Source organism: Panicum hallii, chromosome 3 (assembly GCF_002211085.1).
Source record: "Panicum hallii strain FIL2 chromosome 3, PHallii_v3.1, whole genome shotgun sequence".
Classification (NCBI taxonomy): Eukaryota; Viridiplantae; Streptophyta; class Magnoliopsida; order Poales; family Poaceae; genus Panicum; species Panicum hallii.
The window spans coordinates 541,436-561,401 of record NC_038044.1 but is presented as its reverse complement, the minus strand read 5'-3'; the positions used below and the strand labels follow the sequence as shown (position 1 = coordinate 561,401).

Genomic DNA, 19,966 nt, shown 5'->3' with positions numbered 1-19,966 from the left:
CAGCTCTTCTCTTTTTCAGGATATATACATTGATAGTGTAAAGCGTGTTATCGCGTCAAGCTTGTTCAATTATCTGTGTCTAGCTGTTTAGTTTGTTAGCATGTCAAGAGTCCATGCATGAGCTCACGGTCCGTGTGCAGCCGTGCGTGCGTTGGTGGCAAGAATAGCTCGCGTAGTCCGAGTCCTCCGCGTTCTGGACTCGCTCTCGCGTCGCGCGTCGTGGGGATAGACGTGGCAATTTCGCAGCGAGAGAAGTGCTCCAACGCTTCTTTTCTTTCGGTTGCAATCTCCAATAAAAAGATAATACAGAGTTAGAAAACGCTGCAATATTTTGGCAGCACCAATTCCTCGTGTTCGCGTGTGTGTGCTTCGGTGATCGCCAGTGTTCCGACCAACAATTGGTATCAGAGCTGTAAGCTGGGACCCATGTCGTGATGGTGTCACCGAAGCCTCGAGGACGATCGCCGCCACCGGCGGACAAGATCGGTATGTCGGGCGGTGACAAGGAGGGATCAGCAGCAAGAAGATGCCACCACGTTCACCGAAGGGGAAGTCATCAAAGCGCACTCCGTGACCAAGCCGCTCGTCCTCGCGTCGGTCACGCACCCGCAATGCCAGGGGCTAGCGCAGGCCGCGCCGCTCCCGGGAGGTCGTTGTGGAGCGCGTCATCCGTGAGAGTGGCGGCTCCGGCAACTGGCCGCAACTGACCAAGACGAATTACGATTCGTGCTCGTTGCTGATAAAGCTGAAGCTGCAGGCCACCTCTGGGAAGCCATCGAGGTTGGGGACGTCGACTTCCACGACGACTGCACCGCGCTGGAGGCGATCTGCAGCGGTGTCCCGACAGAGATGGTCCCCACCCTAGTGGCCAAGGCGTCGGCCAAGGCGGCGTTGGAGGCGATCCGGACGATGTGGATTGAGGAAGATCGGGTGCGGAAGTCTACGGCTCAGAACCTGCGTGTGGAGTACGAACAGATTGCATTTCGCGACGGTGAGCCGGTGGAAGACTTTGCTCTTCGCCTGACGAATATCATGCAGCGGCTGTCAATCCTCGACGATCTGGAGCCGGAGGCCAAGGTGGTGGCCAAGTACCTGCGCGTGGCGCGACCAAGATATCGGCAACTCGTCGTCTCAATCGAGACACTCCTCGACATTGACACGCTCTCGGTGGAGGAGGTCACAGGGCGCCTCAAGGCCGCGACTAACGATGAGCCGGCTCCGGTGCGCGCGGATGGGAAGCTCTACCTCACGGAGGAGTAATGGATGGCCCGTCTGCGACAGCGGGAGTAGGACAGTCTGCGGCAGCGGGTCCAGGACGCCCACGGCAGCGGAAGTAGCGGCGGTGGCGCTCAGGGGAAGCGACGCGCGCGCGGGCGCCGTGGCAGCGGCACGAGCAAGAAGGAAGGCGGTCCAGGTTCCTCGTTGGGTGGTGGGCGCAGCGTTGGGCCGGACCAGTGCTGGAGATGTGGCAAGACCGATCATTGGGCTAGGACTACCCAACAAAGCCCAAACGCGCGGAGGCCCATGTGGCCCAAGGAGAGGAGGATGAGGGGCCTGCTCTCTTCTTTGCAGTGGCGTCGGTCTATGTTGAGGCGGCGCCGGCATCCACCACCATGCACCTGGTGGAGAAGAAGGTGGTGCCGAAGCTTGATGGCGATGGCGAACGCGACGCGGGGCTCTGGTATTTGGATACTAGGGCCACCAATCACATGACGAGGTGCGGGATGTCTTTAGCGAGCTCGACACCAGCATCCAAGGTACGGTTAGATTTGGGGATGGGTCTATGGTCTCAATTGAGGGCTGCGGATCCATTCTATTCGAGGCAAAGACCGGCGAGCACCGGCGCCTCTGAGGGGTCTACTACATCCCGCGGCTCAAGGCGAACGTCATGAGCCTCGGGCAGCTTGATGAGGGAGGTTGCAAGGTGGACATCGAAGCCGGTGTGCTGCGGATCTGAGATCAGCAGCGGCGACTGGTGGCGCGGTACATCGATCCGCGGGGCGCCTGCACCTCCTCCGCATGACGATCGCCAAGCCGGTGTGCATGCTGGCGGGGCGCGGGACAATGCGTGGCGTTGGCATGAGAGATTCGGGCATCTTCACTTCGACGCGCTGCGGAAGCTGGCGCGGGATGACATGGTGCGAGGACTCCCCGAGATCGAGCACATCGAGCAGCTCTGCGATTGCTGCGTGGCAACAAAGCAGCGGCGCACCTCGTTCCCTGCAGCGGCCAAGTACCAGGCGTAGGGGGTGCTGGACCTGGTCCACGGTGACCTCTGCGGGCCCATAATGCCAGCGACACCTGGAGGCTGGCACCACTTCCTGCTGCTCGTCGACGGCCACTCACGGTACATGTGGGTGAGGCTGCTGAAGACAAAGGGCGAGGCGCCGGCGGCGATCAAGCAGTGGCAAGGACTCAGGGAATGGATTTGTCCAAATAAGGGCTCACAGAGACGAAAGCAAGAAGGCACGTCTCATGGTAACAATAATGGCACCAGAGGACGACAGCTCTTCTCTTTTTCAGGATATATACATTGATAGTGTAAAGCGTGTTATCGTGTCAAGCTTGTTCAATTATCTGTGTCTAGCTGTTTAGTTTGTTAGCATGTCAAGAGTCCATGCATGAGCTCACGAACCGTGTGCAGCCGTGCGTGCGTTGGTGGCGAGAATAGCTCGCGTCGTCCGAGTCCTCCGCGTTCTGGACTCGCTCTCGCGTCGCGCGTCGTGGGGATAGACGTGGCAATTTCGCGGCGAGAGAAGTGCTCCAAAGCTTCTTTTCTTTCGGTTGTAATCTCCAATAAAAAGATAATACAGAGTCAGAAAATGCTGCAATATTTTGGCAGCACCAATTCCTCGTGTTCCCATGTGTGTGCTTGGGTGTTTGCCGGTGATCGCCGGTGTTCCGGCTAACAAAGCGTACCTTTTCGATCGAGAAAAAGAACAAGAAAGGAAAAGAGAACTCAACAAACCTGTCGCACCCAAATTTGGAAAGAAACCGAATGCATCTTATATATGCGGCAGAATTAAGTTCACACATATATGATAGATGATACAAGTATATATACGAAACAATATCATAATGAAAGAGCATAGTACTTTGTTACATGACTGAAAGTCTTAATCTTGAGCGAATGAATAAACTTTTATAATTAGCAGCGGAACTTCAACTAGATGACTCGGAGACATACGCCTAGAACTCCTCAAAGTCTTCACGAAACTCCGGACAATTATCTTGTTATGAGCAGCATTGCTTTTAATAAAGCAAGCGTCAGTACACTTATGGTTGGTACTCAGCAAGTGGAGTAAATATATAACATGCAAGACCAAAATTTAAGGAAAAGCTGACAACATTTGACTGCAATAAGCATTTTTAGTTAACCAAATTTTATTTAGCAAGCATTAACTAAATATAAGTATATACCAACTTTTAAATAAATAAAAGAGACAAGTAACATCAACATAAATTAATAAAGAACATCAATTTAGATCATTTTTAAGTTCAATTATCATGTGAGGGTTCAAGCTGCTCGTAACTGTGAGCACGGTTGATATATCAATTCTCACTCTACAGAGATTGTACACTTTACCCAAAAATCGTGTTTTACTTGTTGCCCGGGTTCGCAAGGCCCTTAAACACTTTCGAGGTGAGTGGTGGGGATTCACTGCGAGACCTTTACAAAGATTTCCTAACTTATGACAATCTGATAAGGTTTCTAATCAAAGCGGTGATAACTTTTCCTAATATAGCAGACGTCTTAACCAGGATCCTATCATACCCTCACGGATGCGGCTGGACGAGGGTTCAAGGGCGCGGGGCGGCGCCTATTTGTTGGGGGGGGGGGAGGGGCTCGACGTGCGGGCCCAGGTTGCCGCGCGGCGAAGGCGGCATGCCGTGGCTGGACTTGGGGTCGAACCCGAGTTTGGCTCGAGGTAGGGGTTGACCCCAACGAGCGGGGCCCACTTGGTGGTGAGAGAGAGGGGGAGAGAGAGGAGGGGGCGTCGGGTTGGGCCTCGGGGCAAAGCGGCCAGCTGGGTTTGGCCGCGCAGGGAAAAGAAAGGGAAGGGGAAAGAGAGAGAAAATAGAGAGGGTGGGCCGGCTGGGCCGTGGGGGAGAGAGAAAATTGCATTCAAATGCAATTGAATTTGAATTTAAAATTTAAATTTAAATAAAAGATAAATAATAAAATAATGCAATGCGGCATGAAATGCACAAGACCTATATTTCCTTATATTTCTTTTTATGCCTAAGTAAGTTATTGTTAATTCACGGTAAATATTCTAAAATCAAAAGAAATTGAACAAAGCCTTATGGATCCTGCAATAATCTAGTAAAATTTATTTAGGTTTGCTCATTTGAAAATTTAGGGTGTTACAAAACCCCATCTCAAATCATGAATATTTCTTTAAATCTTTTGCGTTGCCACCGCTCCTCCATCCAATAATGAAAAAAAAGCTCTAGCCGAAGGTTAAAAGCAATCAATATACTCGGTCTCCACTGTGTTTCTTTAATTTGTGTGTGTGTCTCTCTGCATATAGAAAAAATTTATTCTACACGTGCTTGTAGGTACTACTATATGTGTATCTCATGATGTAGGGCGTATCTAATACATATGCAGTGATGTTGTGATGTTGATTTGAGTCATGATTGTTGGCCCTGAGGATGAAGGTGAACACTAAGATGCACTTGACTTAAGATCCCGTGGCGTCCTTGCGTACCTCGCTCCTCCGACTTGTGTGCTACTTGATCGATCAATATGTTTAAGCCGATAATGAAACAAAAGTGTCATGAGGATATATTGAAGTGAAATATGTTCATCATATGGCTGTTGTTTTTGTGCCACCACCACTGTTGTTGAGTGAAAGTAATCAAAATGGTATGTCATCTCCTTGTTATCAAGATAGCTAGGCTAGCTCCTGGATAAGTTATTATAAATAGTGTAAAGGGGATATTTTCGAGAAAAAGGAAAGATTGATAAAAAAAAAAGAGAACCTGAATCCTAATAACAACCTGAATCGTGAATATCTCTTTGAATCTGCTTTTGCGCTGCTTCCAGCAAAAGAAGAAAGCTCCAGTCCAGGTGAAGCAATCAGTATCGTCTGATCCTACTGATGCGTACGTACGTATCTTTTGCGCTTATCGCACTGCACCCCGAGATGCCGGTCCCCGCCGTGGCAAGCTCCCACTGGTGCAGCGTCGGCGCCTGGATTTTCGTGGGCCCGCAGCGTTATCCTCCGACGTGGCTGGCCGGAGTCCACGCGATCTAGGGAAGAGTCTCCGTCCGGCGAGGTCTGCTCCGGCGTAGGGCCGGCACGAAGCTGCATCGCCTGTTTCTTTGCGCGGCGGCCGCCGTCGGAGACTAACGTACAGTAATACAAAGCCTGACAGCTAGTTGCGTCTCGTCTGTTGTGCTAGCTGAAAGCAAGCTACTGTATGTGTGTACTTATTCAGGTATTTGGATGGGATGCAATCTTTTTAATTTCTTGGACACTAGCAGTTTGACGACGTTGATGCGTGCGTGGAGTTGGCAAACGTCGCTGTTCATCATGCAGCTGCAAACACAACATCGCAAAGTGGCCATGGAAAACACTGATCATGAGATGCAGGTTAATTAGTACTTTTGCTTTCTCCCTGTCGTTACATGATGATCACTTCCTTTTTCCTGAACAGTTGTGTGGAACGAAGAAGTGATTAGGAACCGTAAATACAGATAGATTTTTTTTTGATATTGCATTGGAAGAGTATATATATGCACCTAAGCAAATAATTAAACAGCGCGCGTTCATGAGAACAACTTTGAAGTGGCTTGTAGCCGTAGGATAAGGTATAGAGATTTCGCGATACTGTAGGAGAAGATGGAAATTTTACGTACGTAGCCGTCGAGACGGAGGCCTGTCTGCTGCTCTGGTCCAAGAGACTGATTCGCAGCAAGCAGTGACCACTAGTTGAGTTGAGTTGCTCAGAATTGAAACATCATATCGATGAAGAAGACCAGGACGCCATTTCAAGCCCCAACTTGCAAGTGGATGCCTGATTTTTCGTTGCTCATCGATCCAGTCGCCTTGCTCGAATAAACACCGGCCATGCAAAATTCCTCCTAGGGCCCAATCGGATCTTGGATCTTCTTCTTCCCAAAATCAATTAATTACTGGCACTATAATAATATATAGTGATTGAAAGAGAGGCCAGCATGGAGTGGAATCTCTATATATGAGATGAGATGGATCAAAAAGACTCTGCCCCTGCCCCTGCTCGCACACCTCGCCTAGCTTCAGCGTGAGCTCTGTAGCTCATGCTGTGACTTGCTCTTTCTCTGATCCTTGTACACAACACAACAAGGCTGCACCATCTCAGCTTCAGCCATGGACAGGATCACCCAGTGGTATGCGTCATTGCAATCTCATAATTCATGCCATGCTAGCTTGCTTTGCTTTGATCACTCCAATCCAGGGTGAATGATGCTTACGTGCATGTGTTGCCTGCAGGCTTTCGTCCCAGGATGTCCCTCCCGACCTTACCATCCGGATCGCCGACTCCATCTTCCCTCTCCACAAGGTACTGCGCTGCTGTTCATCTCAAAACAAATCCCCCAATTTCATGGCGTGAAAACATATGAACCTCTGTAAATTTACAATCCATCTCAATCTCAACAAAACAAAAGTCTGAAACAATAATTGACCACATCCCCTAACGATCACAGTGATCAAACTCTGCTTTTGTTCGGTCCAAGGGAACGAATTAGAGCCTTGTGCTTTGAATTTTGATGGACGACACAATGAAACACGATCAGGGACGCCGACTGACTTGAACGGACTTTGTTTTTCTCTACTCCCAGGCGGTCATGGTGCCCAGGTGCGGCTACATCCGCCGGGCCGTCGCGTCGGCCACCAAGGACCCCTCGGCCGCCGTCGAGCTCGACCTCTCCGCGCTCCCGGGCGGCGCCGACGCGTTCGAGAAGGCCGCGCGCTACTGCTACGGCGCCAACTTCGAGATCACCGCGCGCAACGCCGCCGCGCTCCGCTGCGCCGCGGCGTTCCTCGACATGCAGCACCCGGCGGACCTGGCGCGCCGCGTCGAGGAGTTCCTCGCGCCGGCCGGCCTCCGCGCGCTGCCCAGCGCAGTCACCGTGCTGCGCTCCTGCGAGGCGCTCCTCCCGGCCGCCGACGAGCTCGGCGTCGTGCGGCGGGCCGCGGACGCCGTCGCGCTCAGGATCTGCAACGAGGCGCTGTTCCCGACCAGGACGCCGCCGGGGTGGTGGACGGCTGAGCTCGCGGCGCTCTCGCCGGCGTCGTTCCAGAAGGTCGTCACGGCGCTGCGCTGCCGCCGCGCGGAGCCCCGGGTGCTTGCCAACGCGGCGAGCGCCTACGCGGAGCTCGCGCTGGCCGCGGTCCTCGCCGACCCCCGGGACAGGGAGGACCAGCGCGCGCTTCTCGAGTCCGTCGTGGACGTGCTCCCTTCCGCCGCCGACGCGCCCATCCCGGCGCCGTTCCTCTGCCGCCTCCTCCACGCCGCGGTGACCACCGAGGCCTCCGCCAAGACGTGCCGCGACCTGGAGCTCCGCGTCGCCGCGGTGCTGGACCAGGCCACCGCGGGGGACCTGCTCGGCGTCGCGCTCGACGGCGCCGGAGAGCGCGTCAGGAACACCGACACCGTGCGGCGCGTGATCGCCGCCTTCGTCGAGCGGCAGGAGGCGTCGTCGGAAAGCAGGCGGAGCCGGCGGGCGTCGCTGTCCGGCGGAGCAGAGCCCGATCCGGGCGCGATGGAGAAGGTCGCCAGGACGGTGGACGAGCTGGCGGCGGAGCTCGCGACGGAGGAGTCGCTGGCGATCTCCAAGTTCGTTGGCGTGGCGGGGGCGGTGCCCAAGGAGGCGCGGGCGTCGCACGACTGCGTGTACCGGGCGGTGGACATCTACCTGAAGACGCACCCGTCGCTGGACGAGATCGAGCGGGAGAAGGTGTGCAGCGTCATGGACCCGCTCAAGCTGTCGTACCAGGCGCGCCTCCACGCGTCGCAGAACAAGCGGCTGCCGCTGCAGGCCGTGCTCAGCGCGCTCTACTACGACCAGCTCAAGCTCCGCAGCGGCGCGGACGGCGGGTGGGACACGCAGACGGCCGCCGGGAAGGCCCGCGCGCAGGCGAGGGCGGACGCGTCGCTGGCGCGGGAGAACGAGGCGCTGCGGTCGGAGCTGGCGCGGATGCGGGCGTTCGTGTCGGGGATGCAGCCCAGCAAGGGGAGCGGGTCGTCGAGGTCGGCGCCGGCGGGGAAGAAGGCGAGCTTCCTGGGGTCGGTGTCCCGGACGCTGAGCCGGCTGAACCCGTTCAAGGGCGGGTGGGCCAAGGACACGGCCAGCATCGCTGATGGAGGAGGACGCCACCGCAGGGACACGATGCCGCATGTGGTGAAGCCGAAGAGGAGGAGGTTCTCCATAAGCTAGCCGATCGAGTGTCGGTGTTATGTTTGTTTTTTTATTTAATGCTGTGATAACATGTGTGCTTGATTTAAGAAAAGAAACACAAAAGTGCTTTATTTAACCCCCTTTTTTTCCCCATCTAAACACACACTGGGGTCTATTTCTATGCCATTGATCGATCTCACCAAATGGTGAGAAGAGAGACACTAGAAGGACCTGAATAGAATATTGTATTTTCTTGAGGATCCTTTCATTGTTTTTAGGCGTGTTGGGTGTGAATAAAGGGGCTGGGCTTCCGAAGCCCATTTACAGCCCAACTGCTCAACCAATAGAGACGGCAGACGAGTCTCCACATCCTGCCTGAATCGCGCGATCGTCTTGGTCCTGGACGCCGCCGACGAGTCTTAGGTACTTCCTCTTCTCCTCCCCAATTCTTCCCCTCATCTCCTCCATCCATCTCCCTTCATTCACTTCGTAAATCGTCGCCGTACGAGATCGGAAATCGGAATGGCTCTGCTGTTTTTCAGTGGCCGCACGCAACCTGAAATTGTCTCCCTGGTTTCGTTTCTCGATTATGTTGTGCTTGTCCGCTTGCAATCTGTGAAAGTGGTGCATCCAAGATATTGATAAGCACCGTAGGTGATGAACTATGCCGGGGCTCTCATTGCTGCCATAGTCGCTGTTGGGGCTCTCGGTACGATTGCACTATGCCGCCCAGGGGCTGCTGCATGGTCAGTGAGCGCACACGAGGAGTGCAGGTGGCTCTCACACATGGTCTTCTTCCAAGGGAAGCTCTACGCTCATGACAGCAACACTGACCCTGAGGATCTTATTGCCATTGACATTGTGGATGATCATGACTGCCACGAGCCAAGGGTGTCTAGAATTGAGCTCCTCATTGTAGGTGCCTTCTTGCCAACCCAAAAATATTTCCTCTGCCAGTGCTACCTCCTTGAATCACATGGCACACTACTAATGATCTGCAGAAAGCTTTACTACAAAGCAGAGCACCCATCTGAAAGAAGACACGGCGGCATTCTTGTGGCTGGTAGCAGCGAGTTTAAAGTGTTTGAGGAGGGCTTGTGGTCTGAGGTGAGGACTTTGGGGAATGACCAAGCGTTGTTCCTTGGGCGAGGGTGCTCGAGAGCTATATGTGTGTCTCCATACGATCTTTCACGGGACTGTCTCTTCTTCGTAGATGATTACATCGATTGGCTTTGGAAGAAAACAACTACATCTTGCGGAGTGTATGACATGAAATATGAGAAGGGCTATTCGCCCTTGCCTATGGTATCTTGGAAGAGTGGAGATGCCCCAGCAACCTGGCTTTTCTCACAAGGTACACATGTCCACAATTTTTTTTTGTACAGGCTTTAGCAATAGATTAAAACATTATACTTCCATTCTTTCTCAGCAGAATCAAAATTTTCTCCTAGACTGTTAATAGTTGTAGGTTCTTACCAATATGTTTAAATGCTTAGTAGATAACTAGAGTCTAAAATCATGTAAAGCTCCAAAATGGTATAGCTATGTAACTATAAGCAGGGTCTAAAATATACTTATTTGGGTATCTAGTGTGCTGACACATACAGGCATGCAATAAAACACATGCATCGCAATTAAATATGAAGCTCTTTTTCCATGAAAACTAAAGGCCTGTGCAACATTACCTCATATTGAGGGTTATATGAGTGTTGCATTATGATTTCCACAATAATGTGAAAATGACATCATTTTTTCTAGATGAAAATGTGTTTTATTCAAGACATATCTTATACCTTAGAGCAATCCTAAGAAAAGAATTTGTCCATCATGCGGGCTGTTAGGGGCCCTTATCATTGAAATCAGGCGGGTGATTCTCTTGCCCTCACCCCACCCTTAAAAAGAAATCCTAAGAAAAGAATTGACTCAAGAGTAGCAACAGTGCTAGAGGCAGCATATGTGGTAGTTATCATAAAAAATAAGCCTTACTGGTCATCTGAGGCACAAACACCATGTGATTTTGTGGTATTTTGCAAAATGGAGGTGAGACACATAGTTTGCAAGCAGCAGGGGAGCATCTGCAGGAAATTGTGGAACCTGAACAGGATGATCCTCATACGCTTCACTATGGAGGGACTTGTGCTGCCGGTGCTTCTACTGCTCAGCGAAACTGCTAGGAAGGGTTAAAGAAATCTTCATGTAGCCATGTTTTCCTACACAAAAGGCTATGACGGTACCCAGACGCGCTTGGATATCACTAGCTGGGAGCTGCATGAAAACAATGCCTGGCCTGTTATTGCCTTATACTTGTGCTTTCATGTCTACGGTGTCGCTTCAAACACGCCGTTCTAATTAAAGGTGCTATTTACATTTGGTATGAGTGACTGCTATCGAAGTTGATTACGCCCGCTGTGGTTGCGTCTCTGCTCTTGAATCCTGATGATCTTGTTCTGGTATGATTTGTGTGCTTTTGGAACTCAATGGGTGCTTCGCCGCCTGTCTTAGTTTTATAACCGTGTTGCAAAGTTTGGAGCTGATGTGCTATACATACAGCATGTTTGTACTGATTTCCTGGTTGTTTCTGGGTTTTGGGCTGGTGGTGATCGTGCGACTGGTGGAAGCAAATTCAGTGGGAGCCCCCTAGTCACCGGAGGCAATTGGCATGAGCTGAGAAATCAAGTCGGAAGTGATCCCAAACGAATTATAAAGCCTAGAAACAAGAAAGAATAATGTTGAGGTAAAATGGTGGTAAGAATTGGATGAATCGTAAGTTTTGGCCCTCCTGGCTTCCTTTGGTGAGATTCAGATTTTCATAGAAGAAGAGACCCAATCCAAGATGGAATTCAGATTCTCCACATCCCCTCTGCCCGGCTGGCGAATTCACACCTTCCTTTCCTTCCTCCCCCCTTCTCTGTTCTCCCTCGCGTGGCCAAAAACCCTCCCAAAACCACCAGCTCTCCGCGATCCCGCCGTGCTGACCTCAAACTCGGGGCCATGGACGCTCCCGGCCGCGTCGTCCGCGCCCACTTCGCCGACGCTGTCGACGCCACCGACTCCGACTCCGACTCCGACGACCGCCGCCGCCGCAGCGTCCGGGTAATCGACCTGCTTCCGCCCTCCGCAAGGGCTGCGCCCCAAAGGAAGAAGCTTGTACACTACCCCAGCAACGATCGGCCGGGTGGGGAGCGGCAGGGCCAGGGGAGGGGCCGCCGCCAGTTCCGCGGCGTGCGCCACCGGCCGTGGGGGAAGTTCGCGGCGGAGATCCGCGACCCCAACGTAGGCAAGCGCGTCTGGCTCGGCACCTTCGACACCGCCGAGGAGGCCGCCGCTGTCTACGACGCCGCCGCGATCCGCCTTCGCGGCCGCCGGGCAGTCACCAACTTCCCCCTACCTTCGTCTTCCGCGACGCTGTCCTCCTGCGCCGTCTCGCCCGCGCCGTCGCCGATGAGCTCGACTACAATCACTCCCACTACTCCTCTGGTGGGTTCCTCTGAGGCGGAGAGCTCCTCGGCCTCTCCTCCGTCCACCCAATCGTCGTCGGTGGTCGATGCGGACGAGGACGTGACGAGGATGCGGTGGTGTGAGGACGAGCCGTTCGAATCGATAGAGTTCTACTTGCCGCCGGTGCCGACGGGTGGCCAATGTGAGTTCGGCGACCTCGGTGATCTTGACGACCTCTTCTCGCCGGAGCCGGAGCCGGCGAGCCGTAATTTTCCCGGGGGAAATTTTCGTCTTTAGTTTGGTCGACTACAAATCAAAAGATGAGAGGAGTATGCAAAACTTGTGACATAGTAATCTTGTTTTGTTTTGTTTGTTTAAGGAGGTTGGGAGCCAAATCAATTTTGGTGAAAATGTCATCAAACGAGTCGTGCCTTGCTGTGTTGGGTCTTGTGCCTTGTGTGATGTGCTCCAGATTATGAATACACATTTGCACAACTCTGTCCACAATCAGTTTAATTTGATGGAGAAGCTGGTGTCAATATTATTGACCACGGAGCACCATGGAATCACCCGTGAGTTGGATGTGTCGCCGCGCGTGTCACTCCTCCGCTGCATCCTCCTCGCCTCCTGCATCTCCGTCATGCCGCCGGACGCCGACGAGTGGGCAGTGGTCGAGCGCCGGGGCCCGCACCTGTTGGAGTCGGGCCGGCCTTTCGTCGTCCACGGCTTCAACACCTACTGGCTCATGTACTTCGCCGCCGACCCTGCCACGCGCCCCACGGTCACCGCCGCCCTCGCCGAGGCGGCCGACGCCGGGCTCAACGTGTGCCGCACCTGGGCCTTCAACGATGGCGGCTACCGCGCGCTGCAGCTGAAGCCCTTCTCCTACGACGAGGACGTCTTCCAGGTGAGCTTGGGCTGCTTTTGCTGGGTGGGCACTGCACAATGCCTGTTTGATGAAATGCGTGGCCGAGTGCCGCGTTTGATCAGATCAAATTGTATGTTGGGACGGGTCTTGTCATTTGGCAATCTTCTTGTGTGCATGCGGTGCATATTATATTTCATTGAGTTAATGGTCCCTGTCCAATTAGTAAGCACGGCATGGGCATTTTCTATTATGCTTCTATATCTCTTAATCAAAGGCTTATCTTTATGCACTAGTACTAGTTACTTAGAAGTGATTAGTGAGCTTAGGACTCTATTTTCCTGTCAGGCATTAGATTTCGTGATCAGTGAGGCAAGAAAGCATAAGATAAGGTTGATACTGTCGCTGTGCAATAACTGGAAAAACTACGGAGGTAAGGCACAGTATGTAAGGTGGGGTAATGAGGCTGGGCTGGATCTTACTTCTGATGACGACTTCTTCACTGATCCCACAATTAAGAGCTACTACAAAGCTTTTGTTAAGGTAAATTTTCTGCTTTCGTGGCTCAAAATGGAGAAGTGCACCTCGTTATATATTCATCTATTCAGGATTCGAATTCTTAATAAAAGTTAAATTTCTACAACAATTATATATATTTTCTTGTGTTTTATTTTTCTTGCCTTCTGTCATTACTCATGTCTTATCATGACAATTACATTTGTTTCACTTCATAGGCTGTTCTGACAAGAATAAATACAATTACAAATGGGGCCTACAAGGATGATCCTACAATTCTTGCTTGGGAACTAATCAACGAGCCACGATGCCATTCAGATCCATCAGGCGTCACATTGCAGGTCCTTACTTTAGTTCTATTTGTACCGTCTTGTCTCCTTTTAATTCTGTATAATGCACATGTTTTAACACCTAGAGTTCCTGTAGGCATGGATAGAAGAGATGGCGTCTTATGTGAAGTCTATAGACCCTGTGCACCTTTTAGAAATTGGTGTTGAAGGGTTTTATGGTCCGTCCACCCCAGAACTTTTGCATGTGAACCCAGATGCTTATTCTGGAACTGTGGGAACAGATTTTATTAGGAATCATCGTGCAGTTGGAATTGATTTGGCTTCTATTCATATTTATTCTGACACTTGGTAAGTCTTGTAGTTCAGTTCCATGTGAGTTTTATATCTGACTCCAGGAAACGGGATTCATTATCATGACCAAGGTCCTTTTGCCAGGTTGCCTCATTCTGTAGAGGACAATCACCTCCAATTTGTCAATACCTGGATGCAACAACACATTGATGATGCAGCCAACTTGCTTGGGATGCCAATTTTGATCGGGGAGTTTGGGGTATCACTTAAGGACGGGAGGTTCGGCAATGAATTTCGAGAGTCTTTCATGGAGACAGTCTACACAATTTTCTCGAGCTCTTGGAAGAGTGGAGTGATCGGGGGAGGCTGCCTTGTTTGGCAGCTCTTCCCTGAAAGTGCAGAGCACATGGACGATGGTTATGCAGTTATTTTCGCAAAATCACCATCCACATTAAATGTGCTTTCAAATCACTCAAGGACTCTGGAATGTTGAGAATGTGTTGCCTACTTTTCTTTCTACTTATATTACACGGTCCATGTTCTAAGTTTCTTTTTCAAGCCAAAGACATTTGAATGCTCAGTGTGTAAATTGTAAGGCCCTAGTATATGCTGTCTTCTGGCTCTCAAAACTAATGTTCTGTCATGTAAAGAAAATTTAAATATTAAATGGTAACGTGAAATTCCACCCTTCCATCATGCACTTACCTAATGGCATCATAACAATATCCTTACGTACTGGAGTATTTTCTTGTTTGCACACAAACTGTTATTTCATCCTTTATATACCCTGAGTTGGTTGTCTATCATGAAATTGTTTGAAGTGAAAGTTATATTGTCCATCATCTGAGAACTTTTAGACATGTAATAAGTATGATTCCTTACAGGTATGTACTTTATGACATCAAGAACTCATAAAAGGTCTTTGTTAGATTAACACTGACCAACCAAAGGCCCTAAGGAATAAAGATCTCAATCCTCCGGTGCAATTAAAACTGCTACCGAAGTGACATGTATATTTTTCCTTGTTTCCTGAATGACACATGACCATGTTTAAAATGGAACAAGACCATGTCTTACTTGCACCCTTAAACCATTTAAGTGGATGTACCTTGCATATTCACTGAGAAGCATGTTTCACAAAAGTGAGATCCTAAATCTAGCGCTGATTATTGTGTGTGGCTAATATTACACGTAGGGCAGGCCCCACACTGTAGCTTTCTGCATACTTGTATCATAGAGATTTGGCTATTAAATTAAAGAGTTGTTCTGGTGCAGAGAAGAAGGGACTGTGATCTGTATCTATGACCAAAACCTCACTGGGTGGCCACTTCTTGATCATGGAATCTTGCTGTTCAGGGTTCAGCATATGGTCACGCTCTGCCTTTATGAAAATCCGTTTGACTCGATTTAATCTCTCATCATCTCCTTCAAAGTTTGCAGTACTAATAGCTGCTGCAGGCCACGGTCGCATCAGCATTGAAGCAAGGACTGATTCCTACCAGATAAAAAAAAAGTATGTATAAGTAAATTTTACATTAGAATTCACTTGTTCATTGGAGCAGATATTAAGTTTGTCAGGAAATGGTTGCTGAAGAAATGAGAATGGAAAATAATAAAAGAAATATCATTTTAGATGTTGGATTATTGTAATACTATCTTTAGATTTTGGTCGTATGAGTAGTAGTTTAGTAAAGAGGGTGGTTTTGAGAGCACAGGCCTAGATATGTTAACCTTTTCTCCCAAGGCACATTTCATACAACATAGATGTATAATACCTCTTCAGGGCTTTGTTGTGATAGTCGATCACGTTGAAATTCTAGTCTCAAGGCAACGGTTGTTGGAGGATCATCTGCTGCTGCACCAAGTGTCAATTCAATCTCGTTCTCGGGCAAAGTTGGTAATCCCTGTTACATGTTAATATTCAAAGGATGTAAATCGCCGCACATAGTATTATAATAGAAGATTATTAATAATAGTAAACTCATCAAGAAATAAGGTAAGTTCATATAATTATTTCAGAGTTCTTTCAAAATTTCATGCACTTTCTGCTTCACGTCTAAGTCATTTTTTTTGCCCTACCTTCTATCATAAACAATTAAACTATTGTAATTATGTGATGCTCATGAGTTATTACATTTCTTGTTTAAAAAAAACCTTAATGTTTATGTTATTCGTGTTTGTACTATATGTATGTTTGTTTGTTGTATAGTTTACGGGTTACATTCTGATCAGTTCCTATGTGGTCTATGCTTTACGAAGAGAGGAAAATGAATGTTCGAAAAATTACGTCTTCCTTATCTTCATCCGTTTGAAATCCAAATGGTAGCATTGTAGCTGCCACAAAAAATGCTTGACTGATCCTGTCAACAAATTCATGCATTGCATGAATTACGCTCAGCCCTCCAGCACCATGCCCGACTAGAATCACCTGAAGTAAGATTGAAAGTTAGCACGGTACACCAATTCTATTCTTCACAGTTTTGAATTTTTGCTGGAGCCAGCTATAATTCCTGACATTTATTCATATTGTACAGAAGCGTGTAATTTCATCAGGTATTGTTGTAGATACAACTACAAGGATGAAGGATCATGACTTAAGTGCAATTAAGATCTAGTTGAAACCGGTTCCACCTACTTTCATGTAATGTGTTTTTTTTTCAAAATATAGCATAAATCATTATGTTTCTTGCCATTTTTGTTGCAATACATATTATTACTAATATTATAGATTATGCCAAGATGTTACTCAACCATTTAATATAAGTTTTCTGGCAAAAAAGGAAGAACAATGCACATACCTTCTCCCCCTCTGGCAAGGTTGAGATGAGGTCCATGAGCGGCTTGTCGTACTGCTTGAACGACCGGACTGTGTTGGGATCAGTAGGATCAACGCCACCTCCGGCAAGGTCAATGCATGTGACACGGTAACCAGAACCCTCAAGGAGCCAGCGGAGCTTGAACCAGCACCAGGCTCCATGACCTTCCCCATGAACAAGCACAAAGTGCTCCTTTGCCATGCCCATTAGTCTGGCCTCTCCCTATCGATCTAAGTTTTTGTTACCATGGATGTTAACTAGCTATTTGATGGACATGCAGCAGGATAACTGCATTTGCATGGACAATTCTAAATAGAGGGGGTCTCATTCGGTGTCTGCGTTTGTGGCATTCAAAATTGCCTAATATGGTAGATGATGCCGGATATATTGTGTGGACCAGCTAGTTTTTCTCCTTGCGGTTTGTGCGACTGATTGAAATTTGGCCTTCTAAACTGATGTTTTCTTTGTCTTCTATTTTTCTGTACTCTAGTTGCTCACTGGTATATGAAAGGCCCAAGTACAGTCCATCCTTCATTATTACAAGAACCTTGCATTGTATACAGGTAATATAGACATGCACTCATTCCTTCTTCAATGTATACATATATTTAACAAATTTGGATGTAAAATTATGTTTTGTGGTGGACAACTTACAAACAATCTATTGATATATGGCAACTCAAATTGGCATATAACATAACTTAATGAGCAGGTCAAGCCTCCACTTGGATTGCGGATACGGCTCACCACCAGTCACAATGACTTTAGGATCAGCTCCAAGAGATGGTCTGGTGCAGAGAAGAAAGGACTGTGGTCTGTGTCCATGACCATCACCTTTCTCGGTGGCCAACGATGAATCATGGCCTCCTGCTGCTCCGCCTTCAACGTACGGTCATTTGCTGTTTTTATGTATACACGATGGACTGCATTTACAGGGCTCTTGACACCGTCATCGACACAACCAAACCTCGCAGTGGGGAGCACGGCTGGAAATGGGCGCAGCAGAATGGAAGCAAGCATGGAGTCCTGCACAAATGTTAACAACGAATGTGCTGGAGAATATCCTTCACAAATGATTCACTGCAGCAATTTATTCATTGACCATGCAGCATATTATACATACCTCTTGGGAGCTTTGTTGGTACAGGATTGTGCGCTGGAACTCCTTTCTTAGCACCATGCTTGTAGGTGGATGATCTTCTCCCAGACCAAAGTTCAGGTCATACACATCCCCAAACTCCGATAAATCAGGCGCACCCTGTTCATTTTCAATCAAAGTTTTAGGGCATGCATGCTTCCATTTCTTATTCCCAGACATAAGAGGGATACTTGAACAAAGTTGTGACAAGAAAGCATGGTGGAAATTTTTTTGAATCACATCTTTGATGTCTTGTTCTGTTTGGAAGCCAAACGGGAGCATGGTTGCTGCTATGAAGATGGCTTGCTTAATTTTGTCTCCGAACAAGTGCATCGCATGGGTCACGCTTAGTCCTCCTGCGCTGTGTCCTACCAGAATTACCTGACAAACAACGATACAGAGTTAGTTGTCCCTGATTTCTGGAAGCAATAATGTAAAGTCTGAACTGAAGTATTGACAAGATGTAGATGCTCAATTAAGAAATAAAAACAAAAGATCGATAAGGAGACATAGGAAAGTACTAGAAGAACAGGTGTTTGGATCACTGAAATAATCACAAAACATGTGGATGATAAAAGGGCATTAGTGCTTAATGATGAATTTGTTGGCTGCGTCTTTTTTCCCTTTCTTTAACAAGGCCTGCTGCTCGTGGGACCATTGGCGTGTAAAACAATTCCATATCCACCTTTGATTGCAGTTAAAACTCGAGTGGCTCTCAGTCACATGGCGTGTAAAGCTCGTCTCACTCACCCATCCAACTACATTAAATGATCATCCAAGAGAAGAGATGATGCTCTGCATCAAAGTTGTTAAGATCAATAAAAGCATAGAAATATATATCCTGTCGAGTGTTGAGTAGAATTATTAGCTATATATATATATATCCATGCATGTCGTTAAATCGTGAAGTTATTAGAATCAAGATTACAAGAACAGCATGCTTTACACGACAGATGGTGGTCACCTTGTGGCCGTCGTCCGGCAGGGCTGCCATGAACTCGACGAGCGGCGCGTCGTACTCATCGAACGATCGGACGGTGTTGGGGTCGGCGAGGCTGCCGGCGGCGCCGGCGAGGTCGATGCAGGAGACGCGGTGCCCGGAGCGCTGGAGCAGGCATGCTAGCTTGAACCAGCACCAGGCGCCGTGGCAGGCGCCGTGCACGAGGACAAAGTGCTCCCTGCTGGCCTTGGATACATCGCCGCCCGCGTCCATCCCAGTTCCCACACCTTGTTTGCTGCTTGGTGGGCTGCCTATATATATATATACAGGCAAGGAGGTAGCAGAAAATGTTCAATATATGTTTTTTTAAAAAAAAAAACCCCGGCAGGAGCACTGCCAAATTAAATTATTTAAAAAGAGGAAGCAAAGTTTTTACGGTCCACTAACTAAAGAGATATTACATAAAACGACAACCACTCAAACTCAACGAGAGGCTAAAATAACATGACATAATAGATTACGTCACGCTCAAAGACTCGGGGTGTTCGGGGGCAAGGAGGCCCTCCGAAGCGCAGGCTCCTCTCTCTTCCTGGGCCGAGAAGGCCCAATCACCTGAGCCCGACTTTGTGGAGGCCCGTCCAATCAAAGACTTTTGTTGGCCCACGCAGGCTGGAGCGCTGCTGGGCCCGCCGGCGTTCTTCAGCAGCGTGAGGCACGAGGGAGGGTGGCAACACATCGACGATCTGCAGCTATCGCTCTCCTCAGCTTGACTAGCTGCAAGAATGAACTGGTTTGAACCAAGGAAATGCAACCGTACCTACGTGTGGACTAGACTTTGGATTCCGACGGTCTCTCTCTGATTCGCCCGCCATTTCTTTCTTTCTACCTGCGCGTACAGATATAGATGTGACACTCAACACGGTGGAGTGACACACGTGTGGCTGCAAATTAACTAAATAACAGATAATATTTCTATATTGCTGTGAAGTCGTGAACATATATATATATGCCTTGTTGTCGAGTATGGTTTTAAATCGGCGGCTAAGACGTTTAGCGGTAAGACTGCCGTTACAGCGTTTAGCAGGCTATAGCCGGCATTTAGCAGGATATAACCAGCTTTAGCGAGCTAAATACCATAGTGACTGCCTTTCCTAGCAAATATAGCCGGCATTTAACGGGATATAACCGATTTTAGCAGGCTAAATACTATAGCGGTGGTCTTTTATGGCAGCTATAGCAGCAGCTAGGAAAACTCTGCTCGTGAGTCGTCATGACACGTA

At 49.0% G+C, this 19,966-nt stretch overlaps 6 protein-coding genes across 8 annotated transcripts; 4 read left to right on the top strand and 2 right to left on the bottom strand.

Annotated features, from left to right (window-relative positions):
- Nucleotides 1-6,150: 6,150 nt before the first annotated feature.
- On the top strand, nt 6,151-8,551 carry LOC112886450 (root phototropism protein 2-like). Its single transcript, XM_025952353.1, has 3 exons — nt 6,151-6,379; nt 6,483-6,552; nt 6,833-8,551. The coding sequence occupies exons 1-3, from the start codon at nt 6,360-6,362 to the stop codon at nt 8,429-8,431; spliced, it is 1,689 nt and encodes a 562-aa protein (XP_025808138.1). The 5' UTR covers nt 6,151-6,359; the 3' UTR covers nt 8,432-8,551.
- Nucleotides 8,552-8,702: 151 nt separating this feature from the next.
- On the top strand, nt 8,703-10,682 carry LOC112886453. Of its 2 annotated transcripts, XM_025952357.1 has the most exons (3): nt 8,703-9,307; nt 9,394-9,746; nt 10,433-10,682. In XM_025952357.1, the coding sequence occupies exons 1-3, from the start codon at nt 9,210-9,212 to the stop codon at nt 10,564-10,566; spliced, it is 585 nt and encodes a 194-aa protein (XP_025808142.1). In that variant the 5' UTR covers nt 8,703-9,209; the 3' UTR covers nt 10,567-10,682. The 2 variants fall into 2 exon arrangements, with proteins under 2 accessions (XP_025808142.1, XP_025808141.1); XM_025952356.1 differs by having other exon boundaries at nt 8,703-9,746.
- Nucleotides 10,683-11,373: 691 nt separating this feature from the next.
- LOC112886454 (ethylene-responsive transcription factor ERF070-like) lies at nt 11,374-12,275 on the top strand. The gene has a single exon (XM_025952358.1). It carries the CDS (start codon nt 11,384-11,386, stop codon nt 12,125-12,127), a length of 744 nt encoding a protein of 247 aa, XP_025808143.1. The 5' UTR covers nt 11,374-11,383; the 3' UTR covers nt 12,128-12,275.
- A 5-nt stretch (nt 12,276-12,280) lies between these two features.
- Nucleotides 12,281-14,454, top strand: LOC112886452 (mannan endo-1,4-beta-mannosidase 8-like). Its single transcript, XM_025952355.1, has 5 exons — nt 12,281-12,737; nt 13,044-13,238; nt 13,430-13,552; nt 13,638-13,849; nt 13,937-14,454. Exons 1-5 carry the CDS (start codon nt 12,306-12,308, stop codon nt 14,283-14,285), a joined length of 1,311 nt encoding a protein of 436 aa, XP_025808140.1. The 5' UTR covers nt 12,281-12,305; the 3' UTR covers nt 14,286-14,454.
- A 411-nt stretch (nt 14,455-14,865) lies between these two features.
- On the bottom strand, nt 14,866-17,275 carry LOC112886534 (methylesterase 17-like). Its single transcript, XM_025952460.1, has 5 exons — nt 17,263-17,275; nt 16,591-16,838; nt 16,080-16,220; nt 15,568-15,696; nt 14,866-15,287 (listed from the first exon to the last, which is right to left on the bottom strand). The coding sequence occupies exons 2-5, from the start codon at nt 16,813-16,815 to the stop codon at nt 15,024-15,026; spliced, it is 759 nt and encodes a 252-aa protein (XP_025808245.1). The 5' UTR covers nt 16,816-16,838; nt 17,263-17,275; the 3' UTR covers nt 14,866-15,023.
- Nucleotides 17,114-18,986, bottom strand: LOC112886533 (methylesterase 17-like). 2 transcript variants are annotated; one of them, XM_025952457.1, is made up of 4 exons: nt 18,711-18,986; nt 17,987-18,127; nt 17,732-17,866; nt 17,114-17,634 (listed from the first exon to the last, which is right to left on the bottom strand). In XM_025952457.1, the coding sequence occupies exons 1-4, from the start codon at nt 18,957-18,959 to the stop codon at nt 17,362-17,364; spliced, it is 798 nt and encodes a 265-aa protein (XP_025808242.1). In that variant the 5' UTR covers nt 18,960-18,986; the 3' UTR covers nt 17,114-17,361. The 2 variants fall into 2 exon arrangements, with proteins under 2 accessions (XP_025808242.1, XP_025808243.1); XM_025952458.1 differs by lacking the exon at nt 17,987-18,127.
- Between the last annotated feature and the right edge of the window lie 980 nt (nt 18,987-19,966).

Excerpts from the sequence above, each read along its gene's own strand:
- LOC112886450 (XM_025952353.1), top strand. The coding sequence starts at position 6,360 with ATGGACAGGATCACCCAGTG. Across the intron at positions 6,380-6,482 it reads ATGGACAGGATCACCCAGTG|GCTTTCGTCCCAGGATGTCC; the intron begins GTATGCGTCATT and ends TGTTGCCTGCAG. Across the intron at positions 6,553-6,832 it reads CCATCTTCCCTCTCCACAAG|GCGGTCATGGTGCCCAGGTG; the intron begins GTACTGCGCTGC and ends CTCTACTCCCAG.
- LOC112886453 (XM_025952356.1), top strand. The coding sequence starts at position 9,050 with ATGAACTATGCCGGGGCTCTCATTGCTGCCATAGTCGCTGTTGGGGCT. Across the intron at positions 9,747-10,432 it reads AACCTGGCTTTTCTCACAAG|GTGAGACACATAGTTTGCAA; the intron begins GTACACATGTCC and ends TGCAAAATGGAG.
- LOC112886454 (XM_025952358.1), top strand. The coding sequence starts at position 11,384 with ATGGACGCTCCCGGCCGCGTCGTCCGCGCCCACTTCGCCGACGCTGTC.
- LOC112886452 (XM_025952355.1), top strand. The coding sequence starts at position 12,306 with ATGAATACACATTTGCACAACTCTGTCCACAATCAGTTTAATTTGATG. Across the intron at positions 12,738-13,043 it reads ACGACGAGGACGTCTTCCAG|GCATTAGATTTCGTGATCAG; the intron begins GTGAGCTTGGGC and ends TTTTCCTGTCAG. Across the intron at positions 13,850-13,936 it reads CATATTTATTCTGACACTTG|GTTGCCTCATTCTGTAGAGG; the intron begins GTAAGTCTTGTA and ends TCCTTTTGCCAG.
- LOC112886534 (XM_025952460.1), bottom strand. The coding sequence starts at position 16,815 with ATGGGCATGGCAAAGGAGCACTTTGTGCTTGTTCATGGGGAAGGTCAT. Across the intron at positions 16,221-16,590 it reads CCTTGCCAGAGGGGGAGAAG|GTGATTCTAGTCGGGCATGG; the intron begins GTATGTGCATTG and ends ATCTTACTTCAG. Across the intron at positions 15,697-16,079 it reads CGGATGAAGATAAGGAAGAC|GGATTACCAACTTTGCCCGA; the intron begins GTAATTTTTCGA and ends AACATGTAACAG.
- LOC112886533 (XM_025952457.1), bottom strand. The coding sequence starts at position 18,959 with ATGGACGCGGGCGGCGATGTATCCAAGGCCAGCAGGGAGCACTTTGTC. Across the intron at positions 18,128-18,710 it reads TGCCGGACGACGGCCACAAG|GTAATTCTGGTAGGACACAG; the intron begins GTGACCACCATC and ends GTTGTTTGTCAG. Across the intron at positions 17,867-17,986 it reads CAGAACAAGACATCAAAGAT|GGTGCGCCTGATTTATCGGA; the intron begins GTGATTCAAAAA and ends GAAAATGAACAG.